At 41.9% G+C, this 16,379-nt stretch overlaps 1 protein-coding gene across 6 annotated transcripts in view; it reads left to right on the top strand.

Moving 5' to 3' along the window:
• LRRC71 (leucine rich repeat containing 71) overlaps positions 1-16,379 on the top strand; it is a 669,208-nt gene that overhangs the window by 455,935 nt on the left and 196,894 nt on the right. For all 6 annotated transcript variants that reach the window (XM_086945316.1, XM_086945315.1, XM_086945313.1 and 3 more), the window contains one exon: positions 13,171-13,239. In XM_086945316.1, coding sequence (XP_086801442.1) covers positions 13,171-13,239 — 69 coding nt within the window. The remainder of the gene's footprint in view (positions 1-13,170; positions 13,240-16,379) is intronic.

Here is a 16,379-nt window from a genome sequence, read left to right as displayed (position 1 = left end):
ATAAAAGTACTAAAATTAAGGTGCAATAGATAAAGTTAACCTGTGCAGAATCTTACAACTAGCAGCAGTAGTTAAGGACCACTTGTGCAAGACTTACATTTAGCATCAATTGTTAAAGTGCAATTGTGCAGCATCTAACATCTAACAACATTCTAAACAATTAATTAGAATGGATAATTTATCCTCGTCAGAACAGGCCCACGTAAGCGAATAATTAATTTAGTATTGGGATTATATCCGATTACTACGAACAATTAAAATCTTTTAAAACTTCGGTTTGAGGACTGTTCACATAACTTTAGGAACAATTTTATGGGACTGCAAATTTTCTTTAACATTTTTAGGATTGATGTTAGATTTAAGGTTGGTCTTATATAGCGCACGGCTACTCCAAAGGAGTGTCCCGGCGCTTTGATATGTGACCGGAAAAGAGAGACATCGACAACATACAACAGAGTACCTGCAAGGAGTGGAAAGCTCTAACACTAGGGAGAAAGACCACTATCAGGCAAAGAGCCATGTTTTCAGGCCCTTCCTGAAGGCCAATAGATTGGATATGCTACGCAGTGACAGTGGGAGCAAATTCCAGAGCTGCGGAGCTCGCAGCCTGAAAGAGCGGCCACCCATGCGTGCCTTTTTTACTCGGGGAACCTCAGCTAGAAACAGAGACTCAGACCTCAGAGAACAAGCCGGATGGTAAAAGGCAAGTCTCCTTTGGAGATACTGAGCTCCCTTAGCGTGCAGGGCCTTATGGGCCAGAGTCAAGGCCTTAAACTCTATCCGCTTCCGGATAGGCAGCCAGTGGAGCGACTGCAATAGACTGGATGCTCTAGCACGTCTATGGAGGCCAAAGATAGCCTGTGCGGCCGCGTTCTGCACCACCTGCAAATGTTGCAGGAGATACTCTGGCAGGCCAAGATAGAGAATGTTGGAATAATCCAATCTTGAGCCAATTAATGCCTGGACCGTAGTCTTCCTGTGCTCTTCCGAGAGCAGGGGAGGAACTTCCGGAGCATTTTGAGGAGACCAAAGCAAGTTCCCGAGAGAGCCAGAACCTGGGACTTTAATGTCGGCCCATTATCGATCTTCCCTCCCAAGTTCTTAGCTAACTGAGACGAGTGTGCTGGAGGGAACATATCCGCAGGCCACCATTCATGCCATTCTGGGTCAGAGACACAACCGAAGAAGAGTATCTCCGATTTATCTGAGTTGCACTTGAGGCTGTTTAGCTGGAACCATTTAAAAACAGCCCCCAGGCACTCACGGATACTCTCTCCGTCGAAATCTTCTCCTTTCTGACATGAAAAGAGGAGCTGGGTATCGTCGGCGAAAGACACGATCTGGGCCCCGAAAGACTCCACCAATGTCGCCAAAGGGGTCATAAAGATGTTAAAGAGAGTCGGACTCAACACGGAGCCCTGAGGGACTCCGACTCCCAATGGCAGCATCTCGGCGGAGCTCGAAGAGGCCCAGACCGTTTGTCGGCGGTCAGCTAAGAAAGATCTAAACCAGCTGAGCACCGTCCACCTCAGACCGATCTCGTAAAGTCTGGCGAGGAGACCCTCATAGGGGACGGTGTCAAAAGCCACCGACAGATCAAGCATGACAAGCATGACTTTGCCTCCCGAATCCAGCGACTCCTTAATGGCCTCGGACACCTCCAGCAACGCTGTCTCAGTGCTTAAATTAGGGCGAAAGCCAGATTGGAAGGGACAACAATGTCCTGAAAAATCAGTCATTAATATTCTAGGCATGCAACTGATGTCTGGTGTCACACTCAGAAAGTAGCTTTTTTTCTGCGGTGAGGACAAACGTTACAAACTGTGTGGTCAGGTGAGGCGTATTCCCAGCGAGACAAGTTATTACAGCTTGTCGACATGTTCTCAACCCTAATTTGTTAAAGATGGATTTTAATAAGGCTTTCCTCTCTTTTAACAGCTGAGGGCAAGTCATTACAATATGCATGCATGATTCTTTATAAAAACCACATAACCTACAGCTGTTTGAGAGCCAAATTCGTTCCCATGAAGGGATTCCATCCTTTGTGGGATATCTCCCAAATCGTAAAAACATAAATCTGTCCCTTACAAATGATTTTAAATAGATTGTGAGATACAATTGTGGTTCTAATGTAGTGAATGAGTGAATAACTGACCTGGAGTGACTCTTCTTGACAAGCTTGTCCTTGTCTAAGAGAATAGATAGAAAGTTAGCTGATTGATTTAGTGTCTGTTTAAACGCCACTTTGCTCCTGGTTACTTCTTCAAGGGGTGGTGACTTAAAGTTATTTAAATGCTCCATTAGATATACTCTCCAGCCCTTAGCATACTCATACCTCGTTATCTCCTGCCAGCATTGGTTCGCAAGAGTGCCCTGATCTGAACAAAAAAAAGAATGTAAAGATTTTAAAAAGACAGATTGTCTTATCAGAGTTTGTCTTTTCAGACCAAATTCCAATCTGACATTGGCATGCCCAATGTACCTTGGAACCCTAAAAACAGATTTTAAAACTTTTATTTGTAGGTTATCAAGGATTTTTGCGTCTTTACCTCGAAAAATCATTGAACCCTAAGCCAAAGAGGGAATAAGCTATGATTTCATGACCTTAATTAAATGCTCATGGTTTGGACATGCCAACGTATCTCTTAAGTTTCTAAGAGCAAAAGACAAAGCTGTATCTTTAGCTTTTTGGTTAATACAATGCTGTTTAAAAGACAATTTATCATCAAACGTAATACCCAAGTATTTATAAAATTTCACAGTTTCAATATGTAACCCATTAATCTTCGATACTCTTGGCTAATTTTGCACCAAAAATAGTAATTATTTTTGTCTTCTTGGTATTCATTCGAAGGCCATCAGCGGATATGTAATTATTGAATGAATCAATTAGTCTTCTTAGATCTATAGCAGTGTAGCTTAACCCTTTCGATGCTGATGACGAGCTCAGCTCGTCATCACCCACGGGTGTCATGTGCTGATGACGACCTGAGCTCGTCATGGAAACAACAAAATGGCAATTTGCAGCACAGGAGGGGGAAAACGCCTAGCAGCCAAGAGGTTAACAATCTGGTATAATCTGCAAATTGTAAATATTTGATATCTTGTCCTAAGAGAGTAGGTGAGTGGGCATTGACATTTTTAAGAAATAAAGGTAGGTCTGCCATAAAAAGATTAAAAAGGCATGGTGCCAAAACGCAACCCTGTTTAAGACCACTTTTAGTTTTGAATCGGCGAGTTGTCCATCTACCGTCTATGACTTTAACCTGGACCCACATATTGGTATATAGCAACTCAATCATGTCAAGCAATTGATTTGCAATACCCCATTCAAATAGCTTAGCCCATAGTAAATTACTGGGGACAGAATCAAAAGCTGCTTTAAGGTCGACAAAACAAATAAATAGCTTTTGCTTTCTATACTTTGCTCGTTCAGCCCCCAAAAAAAGTAAGGTCAAGTTTGTGATCGTTGACTCGCCCCTTCCAAACCCAGTTTGGAATTTTGGAATTAGATTTTCTTCTGAGGCCCATTGTTCCAGCTGGGTTGTCTTGTGGGCCACTTTTATAAGTTGGCTGTATTATACTTCCCTGCCATGACTCGGGGACAATTTTAGTGTTAATAACATCATTATACAAAGTTGTTAAGATCAAAGATCACGCTTAGCTTTAAAAAATTAATTCGGGTTTCCGTTGAGGCCTGGTGCACCATTCGATCTAATCCTACTTAGTGCCATTTTTACTTGTTCCGGTTGCCATATCACAATGACTTGTGGCTCGGCTTTAATGCAATACTGATCATTCCTGGGTGTTCCACCGTCTTCGCTGCTCATCGTGCTTGACGTTTGATGAACGGCATTATTATTAACCAATACATCTGTGGATGCCCCATAAAGGTTGGAAAAAAAAGACACCCAACCGGATTTGTGTAATGTTTTGCTAATGTTTCACTCTAGTCTTTCTAGAACTCTTCTTCTTGTCTGTTCTGTCCCTTGTCCCTTTAGTTCTATTTAGAATGTATTTTGAATGAGCCATTTACAGTTGACTATCTGCCTTGCTGTTGAGCTGCTGCGCAGCACCTGTTATCAATAAATCTCTACAACTACGTTGACTCCGACTTCATCACTACAAAAAACGTGGCGACGATCGTCAACAGGTGTCTGCTTTCCACGCGTGCATTCAAGAAACAAGTTTTCTACTCGGGAAAAACCGCGAGTGAAATACCCTCCGAGAATCGTAGAATTCTCTTTTGTACTTCTCCACCTCTTCAAGTTTTAAACTCTGCAAGTATTATTTGAACAAGATACTGTACAATTTTTAACTTACTTCTAAGCGGCGGCAGCTTTACTTTCAGCGCTAGTGTCCTGACGTATGCGTGTACGTGCAACTTGCACTTTCCACGTCATCTGCGCAATCTACTTATTTTTCTACGTTGTCAGCGTCCTACCTACGCTATCTACGCTACCTACGCTATCTACGCTACTACGACAATTGCGCATGGTTACAAGTGTGTGTGGAACGTGACGCCTTGGTTACTGGAACGCGTCACTGGAACGCAACGTTGATCCTGTGAAACGCATCGTCAAGCGCCATTTTGAAGATCATTTTTTTTTATTGAAAAGCATTCGTAAACACGCAAGTCAGATATTGACATTCTTTTAGTCAACGCGTACTTGAACGGATTTACTGTGTGAACTGTAGCAGCGACAAACTGAATCTCGCTTCAACCGGATTTACTGTGTGAACTGCAGCAGCGACGAACTGAGTCTCGCTTCAACCGACTCCTCACCTCATTTACAACACGGTATCGGAATATTTTGTCATCTTGCTTTCTAATCGTTTTTTTTTTTTCCACAGGGAAGGCTTCTACTTTACCTTCGTTCGTTTTAACAGTTTTCGTTGTATAACTGTTAAGGTCAAGGAACTCATCTTCTTCTTCACAAAAATATTTGGATTACTGCTGTTCACAGTCTTGAACTTTACCATTTTATCCAAGCAAAATGAGTTTACAGGCAGTTTCTCCTCCACCACCTTTTCTTTATCTTCCTGGGGTACCCCCTATTAATTGGAAGAAGTGGTTTGATGCGTTTACTACTTATTTAGGAGCCATTGGTGCCTCGAGATACAGAGCAGAAAGGAAAAAGTGTCTTCTTTTGAATAGCCTTGGGTTTGAAGGTCACTCAATATTTAAACATTTACCTCCTTTAGTACTTCCTCCAGGAGAAGAGGATTTGGATGACTATAATCAAACTGTAAGACTACTAGAGTTACGTTTTGATATCAAACCCAGTTTGGTTGTTGGCAGACATAAATTCTACAAACGTGAACAAAAGCAAGGAGAAAAGGTTGAAGACTTCATTTCCGCACTTAGAGTGCTTAGTGCAGAGTGTGAATTTGAAAATTTCAGAGATCAAATGATTAGGGATCAATACATTTGCAAATGTTTAGATAAAAGTATACAACAAAAATTGCTTTCTTTAGGTAATCCCTCACTTGAAGAAACTGTACGTGTGGCTAAAAGTATTGAATTTTCCAAACTTTCTGTCAAAGAGCTTGATGGAAAACCCTCTACATCATTTTGTAAAGAAGAAACTGTTAGTGTTGTTAAAGTTGTAGACAATAAGGTAAATGCTTCTGGTCGTACTGACAAATTCTTTAAACAAACTAATATTTGTTTCAAATGTGGAAATTTTCCTCATTCTAAGTTTGGACGTCCTTGTCCAGCTAGAAATGTCCCCTGTAGATTATGTGGTAGGTTAGGCCATTTTGCTAAAGTCTGCCAAAGTGTAAAAAGAAATGCTTCTCTACCTCAGCCCAACAAACAGTGGAACAATAACTACAATCCTACTTCTGTTGCCTATGTTTCTGACTGCAACCAAGATGATACCAGCATCCAAGAGGATTTAAGAGATATGGTTGCTGTTGTTGGCGTCAGTGTTGTTGATCCTGAGTGTGAATGTGTGGATCCATACACTGATATTGGCATTGGTGATAAAATAGTTTGCTTGTTAGTAGACTCAGGTGCTAGGATAACCATGCTTACTCAAGAACTCTTCGAAGAAGTTTGGGGTGATCGCAAACTTTTTCCTCCTGACAGGTCTCCTCTTAATTATGAGGGTAGAAGGATTGAACTCAAGGGTTATTTTGAGGATTCTATTGAATTCAGAGGGAGGAACATTTTTGGCAAAGTGTATGTTTCAATCAAAGGTTTAAACATCCTTGGTTGGTTCCATCAAGGTCTGTTTAAGATGGTTCTCCGCCCTGGCACTAAAGATCCTATCTCCATCTCTGTTGTTCAAACTGATGACCAGCCCTCCACAAGTAACGATCTCTCCATTCAAAGTGATGATTTCGTCAACACTTTAGTCAAAGATTTTCCTTCCATTTTTAGCAATAATTTGGGAGAAGTGAAAGGGTTTAATCACACTATTCGTGTCAAGGACAATACCATCCCTATTAAACATAAACTGAGGAACGTCCCGTTCAGTGTGAGAGAACAACTCGAGTCAGAGCTGTTTGGTCTTTGCAGTAAAGGGATAATTGAACCCATTGAGTTCTCCTTATGGCTTTCTCCCTTAGTGGTCGCTAAAAAAAAGAATGGGGAACTTCGTGTCTGTGTTGATTTACGCAGTTTAAATAAGAACATCTGGGTGGATTCCTTTCCCCTCCCCAAAATTCCTGACATGTTGTCACTTATTGACGGTTCCAAGTGGTTTAGCAAATTAGATTTGGCATCTGCGTACCACCAGGTGGTTCTAGATCCTGCTTCCAGACACTTCACTGCCTATGTATCCCCTGTAGGTTCCTTTCAGTACTGCTGAATGCCTTTTGGGCTAGCCTCTGCGGCAGCAGTTTTCCAGAGGATCATGACCAACATTTTGAAAGGCATTAGTGGAGTTGTGGTTTTCCAGGATGATGTCCTTATTCATGGAAAAACCTGTGATGCCCATGATGAAATTTTGAGGGAGGTCTTAAAAGCTTTGGGCAATGCTGGTGTTGTTTTGAAGGAAGAAAAATGTGTTTTTAGCGCACGGAAGGTAGAGTATCTTGGTCATGTGTTGTCTGAGAATGGCGTGGAACCTAGACCTGGCCTAGTCAAAGCAATAGTCGATAGCCCTGCACCTAAGGACAAAAGTGGTTTAAAGTCATTTATTGGACTTTGTGAGTTTTATGCCAGGTTCATACCTGACTATGCCTCCAGGGTACAACCGTTGTCCAACATGCTTAAAAGAGAAGTTCCTTTTTTTTGGGATGCCAATTGTGAAAGAGTTTTTGCCTGAATCAAACAAGAATTGATCAGTTCTAAAGTTTTAAAACCTTTCAATCCCAATGCTATGTGTACCATCACCGTGGATGCCAGTGGGTTTGGTTTGGGGACCGTTCTCACTCAGGAAGTTGGTGGTGTTGAGCAGACCCTGGGTTATGCTTCGAGAGTTCTCCGTGGAGCTGAATCCAATTTTGCGGTGATTGAAAAGGAACTCTTAGCTTGCTGGTGGGCAATAAGAAAGTTCAATCCATACATCTGGGGCAAGCATTTCCGTTTGAGGACCGATCACAGTCCTTTAGTTTCTATCCTTACTGGTGTTCGTATCAAGGAACACTCCCCTAGAATTGCTAGACTTTCTACTAAATTACTCCAATATGACTTTGAGGTTAGCTACATTCCGGGTAACAAAAACACTAGAGCAGATTATTTTTCAAGGAATCCCGTTGACGTTGACTGTGAAGGAGATTGGGAGGAGGATTATGATGAGGAGTATTGTTTTGTTGCTTTTGTTGGTATGGATGATATGCGTTCCATCAGTGAGGCAGAATGGAGGGAACATTTGTCTAATGGTTAGATATGTCAAAGATGGATGGCCAAGAGAGAAGAATGTTCATGTTTCCCTTCAAACCTTTGTTAAAGTTTCTGAGGAACTCTCTATTGAGGGAGGTCTGCTCATGCGTGGCGATAGACTCATTCCTCCTAGTGACCTCAGAATCAGAATTGTCAAAGGTGCACATGAGGGTCATCTGGGCAAGACATTAACTAAGAGAAGGGTTAGAGAGCATTACTGGTGGCCCAAGATGGATCAAGAAATTGATACTGTTGTTGAGGAATGCGTTGTCTGTTCAAGTGCTAGGAAATGTTTGAAGATACGCTCTCCTCCTCTGCAACCCATTTCTTTCCCTGACAGGCCGTGGGAAAAAATAGGTATTGATTTAGTGGGTCCCTTCTATTTACTTCCTTCTTCCTCCAGGTTCGCTATAGTTGCTGTTGACTATCACTCAAAGTGGCCAGAGGTCCGTTTTGTTAGCGAGGCCAATTCCAAGAATGTGATCGATTTTCTGAAGGACCGGTTTTTGCGTGAAGGTTTTCCTTCCTCTATTGTAAGCGATAATGGTTCCCAATTTATCAGTCAAGAGTTTAACTCTTTTGTTTGTCAAAGTGGTATCGATCATTTGAGGAGTGCCCTTTATCACCCTCAAACGAACGGTCTTGTTGAGCGTATGAACAGGGTCCTCAACAATTGCATTCAGTGGGCCATTGCCCAGAACTGTCACGTACCCAACGCAGTTAGATCTATGTTGTGGTTCTATCGCACCACGCCTCATTCCTCCACCAAAGTGTCACCCTTTGAGTTGTTGCGTGGGAGAAAACCATGTTCAAAGGTTTGTCCTGGGTGGATGTCACGTTGGGTCAAGCTGAATTCCCTTGACAATTTAGATGAAGTTGCTAGGTCTAACGTAATGTATGCCCAGTCTAAGCAGAAAAATGATTTTGACTCCAGGAAGAAAGTTGTTTCTCAACCATTCAAGGTGGGTGAGAAAATTCGTGTAAAATTACCTGTTCACACCACTAAAGGTAGTCCCAAGTTTTCTGAGCCTTTTGTCATTGACAAAGTTTGTGGTAACTCTGTGAGAGTCAATATGAAGAATTGGTGGAATGCTGCCAGAGTTGTCAAAGTGTGCGAACCCATTGTAAATCACCTTTCTTCTGAAGATAGTTCTGTTTTGCCTTCTACTTCTTTTGTTCCTGTTCAACCTCGTAGGAGTGTTCGTACTCGGTTTATTCCTGCAAGATATCGCTGATGTTTCTCTTTCTCTTTTCTTGTTTTCCTTCTCGTGCTTGTTTCCTTTTCATTTTCTCCTTTCTTCCTTTTCTTGTTTTGAAGGAGAGAGGATAATGTAATGTTTTGCTAATGTTTCACTCTAGTCTTTCTGGAACTCTTCTTCTTGTCTGTTCTGTCCCTTGTCCCTTTAGTTCTATTTAGAGTGTATTTTGAATGAGCCATTTACAGTTGACTATCTGCCTTGCTGTTGAGCTGCTGCGCAGCACCTGTTATTAATAAATCTTCTCTACAACTACGTTGACTCCGACTTCATCACTACAATTTGGCTATATTAGCACTATTCGCTCTTTTGCTACCATTTTCAATATTTTTTATTATGCCCCAGAGTACTTTCAAATGTTTTGTTTTTCAGGAAAAATCCCACACAAATGTACTGAGTGTGGATCTTGAATAATCTTTTAGCTTTTTAACAAATTTTCAAATACGCTCCGAGATCACTTCTAAGGCCAAACTTTAAATGAATTTGGGCTAGTAAAGCCTGCTGAGGTAAATTAAACAGGATCTCAATGCCATACATCGAAGAAGGGACATGTTTAGTAGCCATTGCTTGCAAGAGTGGCTGAAGAGAGAGGCCATTTAAAGCGTTCAGTAGGGAAGAGAACAAAACAATTGATGAGTTATTTCTTCTTAAAATTGCAGCACTCTGATTCTTAAATAAGCCTCTGGATTCAAAGCTCACCCCCCAAGTATTTATACTCGGATACAGATTAAAGAGCCGTCCCTTCTATATGAAATGTTGGTGTTGAAGTTCTTCCCCTTAAGACAAACATGGTTTTTGGTTTTATTAGGATTAGCTCTTAACCAATGATCCGCAGCATACTGAGCGTTCGTATTAATTGAATGCTGAAGCCCAACCTTTACATAGCTAATCATCACAACATCATCAGCATATAAAATATGTGAAATATTGAAATCAGCCACTGTAGATGAGTGTGAATTAACACTTTTTAAAGCAGGAGTAATTCCAGTGAGTTATAAGGTAAATAAAAGAAGAGCCAGTACACAGGCCATTTCTTGTTGAGATTTTCTTCGAGACAGTTGTACCATTGCCCAACATGTCTCTTGTTCAAGTGTCTGTGTACAGAAATTGGATCGCTCTTTGGAGAAAAAGAGACATTCCCCAATTCAACAATTAATCAAAAGATGTTTCTCTGCACTGCATCATATGCTGAGCTAATTTCTACATAACACAAATGTAGCTTCACGGAGCGATACTGTACCTGTTAAATTATTAAAGTCAGCATCTGAATGTTAGTAGTTGTGCCAATTCCCTCAATAAACCCTGTCTGGTGCTTCCGCACCAGAGAATTGGACTCTGCCCAATCCGTTAATTCCGTTATCAGACACTTTGTAAAATATTTTGCTTCCCCATCTATTAGAGCAATCAACCTATAATAAGAAGGTAAGGAGGTTTGACCGACTTTGTAAATTGGGGCCAGCTGTCTAGAATTTCCTGGTTATGAAGGATATAGTGAAATAAGGGACCAGCTTATCTGCCTAGAATTGTGGCTTCTGCTTGTAAAGCAACTGTGGAAGTCCGTTAGGGCCTGGGGCCCCATCTCTACGGCTCATGGAGATGATTTTTTCCACTTCTCCCAATGAGATTGCCTTAAGTGAGGCTTCCCACTCCAACTTTGGAATTACAGCTTTTGGGGTACCCTTTATTGTGTCCGCATCCCCCTACATTTCTTCTAAATAAATAGACCAGGAGGCTTCTGAGATAGTTGAGGTGGAAGGAAACATCCTCAAACTAAATGGTTGATTCACCAACCTCCAAAATTCTCTGCCGTCATTTCGCTTGGAGGCAAGGAGGATTTTACACCAATATTGGTCTGCTTCTGATTTTGCTGAGACACATGCAGCTTTTTATATAATGATCTTAATTTAGGAAGGATCTTGCTCCGTATGCTCAAATATGAATTATTTCTCAGCACCCTCAACGTGTGATTCAGCTTTTTTCGTGATATTATGAGTTGGGCTGATGTTTTTCTTGGCCGGAGTCATACCGAGGCTATAGTGGTTCTCACCTTATGGATACCAGCTTGATTCTCCAGTAAAAGCTTAAGAAATTGTACCCACTATTCCAGAGGGTTTGTGGTTGATTCACATAATTTCTCCCATTGTACTCTGTGGAGGTGGAGAAGTGTGGCTCACTGGTTAGAGGAGGCATACCCTGAAGCAGAGGTCAGACCCGGGACCAGGGTTCAATTCCCGACGCGGCAGGGTCTTGAGCCCAATTGTCCACGGACTCGATAATTCTCGCTTCGGTGCCCACTCTAATCACGGGTTCACACTCTGCAACTCTGGGCATTAGCTTGCTTAATCTCCACAACGGCCCCCCCGCGGCGGGATGCCTGGCTTTCACCTTGGGGAAGCCCAGTACGGGTTATCTCACAGGGAAAAGCCAGGACGGGTTCCCAAGGCAAGCGCCGAGATGCCCTAGGGTAAGTCGAGCGCTATATAAGAACACACATACATACATACATACATACATACCCTGGCTTGATGTTCTACTATGATCAGGCTAGGCAAAGTAGCACTCAGTTTCCCTAGCCCTCCTCTGGCTCGGCTATGGGGGCCTCAGTTGATATGAAAGAAATCCTTCCATGGGTCCACTCTCTTATTGTACTTACGGGGCAACCACAGGTCTCATGAGGTATGCAAGGGAAGCTAGCATTGATAATGCGCATGTAGAGTTTGTTCTGACAGGAAGCAAGCTTGCATGCTGATGCCCATATGGGACCAGTTCTGTGAGCGGGGAAACTCTTGAACCTCTGCTGTGCTGCACCTGCATATATGAGGGAGGGCATATGCCACTATACACTATATGATCATGCTGTAGTTGTTCTGTACCAGAAACAGAAGGAAAGTTTACTGTTCATGTTTATGTCATACTTGTTATTGGGCAGATTGAAGTCTGGACTGCTAATTGCCCATGCTGAACCTGTTTTCGTTAATGAGTGAAGCGAGCACCCATGCTAATGCTGTAAGTGAATCTAGCCCTGCTAATGCCCATGGGGTACCTGCTTCATTTGTGTGTGGGAAAGCATCAGTGTTGATTCCAATGCCGTGTCTAATGTGCAAGGGTGGACCTCTTCTGTGAGCGGGAAATTCTCTGAAGAGGCCAATGCCGTATCCCTTTTCATAGTGAGGAAGCTTGCACTGCTGATGCTCAAACTATGCTTGCTGCATCAGTTAGGGAAGCTTGCATTTCTAAGGTTCTTGTGGTACAGGATCTATGTGGTAGGGGCACATGTATTTCTGAAGCCCCTATTGCGCCTGTCGTGTTAGTGAGTAGTGCGCACCGATGATTTTCCAGCTCTATCTGTTGTATTAGTGAGGATGGACGCATGAGCTGGTGAGCTGATGCAATGATATTCTTGCTCTGTAAGGGATGGAAGCTTGCTCTTTCGACTTGGATACTGCATCTTTGCTAAGGGAGATTGGAGCTTATATTGCTAATGCCCATTCTGTACCTGGTCTGCGGGGGAGAGAAGCTTGCACTGGCCATGAAGCCCCTCTATGTCTATGTGAGGGTATCCTCTATTGTTGATGCTTATATGGTACCTGTTCTTTGTATCTGACTAAGGCTTAAATATTTTGCTACACAAAAGCTAGAATGGTTGTCTCTGCTTACGATTGTTTTTCTGTATGGGTCCGACTCAGGTCATCAGGGAGCCAGAGGTCAGGAAGGGTCAAGGTAGTGGGGTAGTTTGTACCAGGGGATCACGCCCATTCTCATGCCCCTTTTTGCTACTCTTCCTTTTCCACGCTCCCTTAATGTCAAGTAGTGGTAACTATTGACATAATTGTCCTATGTCACCAGTGAGATGTTCACCCAAGAGTTACTGAAAACAAAACGTGTGCACAATTTAATGAACATATGTTTAACTTCTGGTTAACTTCTGCCCTGATTCTCAGGCGAAAGAACTAGAATACCGGATGAAGAAGAAGAAGAGAGAGAACGAGAAATAAAAAGAGAGTTTATGTGTTTAAATAAATCAGTTATTGGTAGGTTTATGCTATTTTAGAAGTAATCATAAAAACTGTTCTATTTCAGGTTCTAGGTCATTTTCCTCTCACCCACAAAGAAGTCGTGGAGCGGAGACAGCTTTTAATGGCAAAGGAGGTAATTACCATCTTCCTTACTATTGGTATTCACACGGTTAACATATATTGTTGCTAGATTCAGTGTTATTAGAAGATTTCGTTTGTGGTATGCACTTGGCAAAAAAGTGAACAGTCTTGGGCAGCCTGTTTTTAGAATATGGTGGAATGGTGCAGACGCCATAAAATGGCTGGTGCCCCATTCTACCCAACTCGCTCCATTTGCAAATGGGGAAACTACTGTAGCAGTGGCTCCACTGAAGGCACTCAGATCTCTGCCAGGCAATTGTTAAAATTAAAAGCTAAATCTGGCAGGCAGTCACACACCTGACCTAAATGAGGCCCTATTTGTTAAAAATGTGAGAACAATTTTGATAAATGACCCTTTCCAAGTAACTAGTTCAAGAAATGAATTTACCATTAATCAGCAACAAGGCTTTGGTTCACTGCTCAATGCACAAAAGCCTAGATATTTTCTCGCAGTAGGTGACACCCAGAGAACATGTTGGCACACCGCTTTGTCACCTGCCACTATTTTATTCCTTTTAAATGTTTACATATTTGACTGTTCAAAATTAGCTTTATTCGATTTTGGACATTTAAAATTATAAAAGCACAAGCATATGTAAAAACCAATACAAAAAGTTTGGTATGTACATTATTTAAAAACATTTTCTATCACAAAGTGCAGAAGTGCGTTCAAGTGGAGGCACGTTAACCTACAAGATGGTACATTCCAGACTTTAGTCACAAATAGACGTTATGCATTGACACTTTTTCTGTTTCTCATATTGTTTTTAAAAAAATCAGACATAGCACATACTAGTAATGTACTATCTAGAAATTGTAGGTATCAAAACGCTGGTCTACATTGTCTCCAGCCTGCCTGTTTTAGCAAGGGGAGAATCCATCTTCTTTCCTTTTCATAACATTTACCAAACAATATCACGTGACTGTTAAAATTAGTTTTTTACTGAATCGCTGCACAAGCTAAAAGCAACGCCACCACACTGTTTTGATAAAGCTTCAAATAGACCGGCCTGGCGCCATCAAATTAAACATTTGAACTTAAGGTGTATTTTTGAAGCGATGAAATACATAGTAAACACAATTAAAAAGTTGCACCTGCATTTCCGTGAAATACACAGAGAATGATGATAGGAACGACCACCAGAGGTCAGTAAAATCCCAGAATTGCTTTCTGCTGAGGGACTTTCTGTTTTTTAATTTTTCTGGCAACTTCCTCTATTTAACTTTCTTGATAGAAAACGACCAGAATAATATTTTTTTAAAATCTTGTATTTTTAGTGATATGACCACGAAGGCCCTGGTTTTATATTAGAAACAAAGCTTTGTACTATACCATTTACCACTGAAAGGCAATATTTCTCTCCATGTGTTCCCATACCTGGCGTGTCACGCAGTTTGGTGCTTACTTTGCCTCCATGTTAAAAAACAGTAGATGTGTCAGCACCCAGGCTAATGTGCTGCATAGCTAAATGCATATAAGGTCCCAAAGGCAAGACCAATTGCATTACAAATGCTTGTTTTACCCACTATCCCATTCTAGAAAGAGATCCGTATTATGCATTGCCATGACCACCATTTTTAAAGACTTAGGTTGGTATATTAAAAAAAGAAATCCTCGTCAACTAAGGACTTTTTGCACTGTTAATGAAATACCTGCTGATGACGTGTATGTAAACTGCAGATGACAGATGGGAAATCAATCTTGGTGTTGCTAATGGTCAGTGTGCTGGTATTGTAGGGGTGAATGGCCGCTGGGTACCTCATCACATAGTCCTTCAATACCAGTGTATGTTTGGGTCCTCTGACAACATGTTTGAGGGGTGGAGGTTGAGGGACGCCTGTGTCCTTCTACTTGTGGCAGGTGAACCATGCCTGTAGGACCTCTGTAGAACAGCAGAGATCCCCAGCCAGAAGAAGAGTTATGATCATCTTGCTCCCTTCCCATGTTATTCTTTAAATGGCTATGTACCAAGGTAAAACCTGCTGATGAAAGGGCTCTTGCGAATAATAGCGGACTCAGTTTTTCATACTCCCCCTTCCCTTTGGAAATGCTATGTTGATCAACTTATTTTATCTCGAAGAAATGTTCTGCATGGATTTTGGTCATGCTGAGAGGTATAGCATGTCATACAGCTTCTGCCAATGTTGGATCCTCGTGTTGTACCACGTGAAAGTGCAGTCAGCCTCCCATGAATACAATGGAATCTCCTTTGTTGTCCTCTACACCTCACTTAGGACAATACATGCCCTTTCATCTTGGCTTCTCTCCTCTGTTACTATGTTTAATGTTTTTTTGAGCTGATATTCAGGAGTTCATTGTTGAACGGTGTATCAGCCCACCAATCGCAACGGGCACAGGCTTCCAGCTGGACAAGTGTCTTTTGAAGGCAGGTGTGGATGTGGGAGCTATCTATCCCTTAATATTTAAGCCACTGTTTTTGCCATGACTCTCACCTTATCAGGCACTTCCAAACCGGCTGTGTCGAGCTGCGCGACTGGTGATAAGAACCTCTTCTAGTAGGCGCAGGCTCCTTCAACAATGTGGTTGATTTACATTCCTGTCCCTAGCTTTTGTATTGGTTCTGTTGTCCTACTCAGCAAGTACGAGCAATATGGCCACATTTGCCACACTCACAATATTTTGTTCCTTGCGTAGTCTCTCTGGTATTCATTGAGGTATGGACCTTGGGCAGGTGTCTTCCAAGAGGTGGTTTATAGAATGATACTGGCTAGGTTTACTTTGTAAGGCTGTAGAGTGTCCCGCGTCGTTACCCACTGCAAATATGGATGGACCAGCTAGGCTATTTCTAGGAACTCTGGGTCGGTCAGTTTTCAGGTGTATGTGATATTTTTGTATGTATGTGGTATTTTGTATAGCGCAAACCAAGCCAGCGGATTGCTACACAAGGTCAATGAAAAGCATAAATTAAACTAGTGATAGAAGAAGTACTGGGATTGTGGACGGTTAATGCATTCTGATGTAGCGTTCTTTTAAGAGGTGTGTCTTCAGCTCTTCCCTAAATTCCAGCATCACTTGGGCGATCCTAATGGATCTGGGGAATATTGTTCCAGATACTTGCTTCATAGATAGAAAAGAGGTCTGCCTACCTATTTTTATTTTATTTATACTTT

Source organism: Lissotriton vulgaris, chromosome 12 (assembly GCF_964263255.1).
Source record: "Lissotriton vulgaris chromosome 12, aLisVul1.2, whole genome shotgun sequence".
Classification (NCBI taxonomy): Eukaryota; Metazoa; Chordata; class Amphibia; order Caudata; family Salamandridae; genus Lissotriton; species Lissotriton vulgaris.
This window is presented reverse-complemented; position numbering and strand designations above follow the sequence as displayed.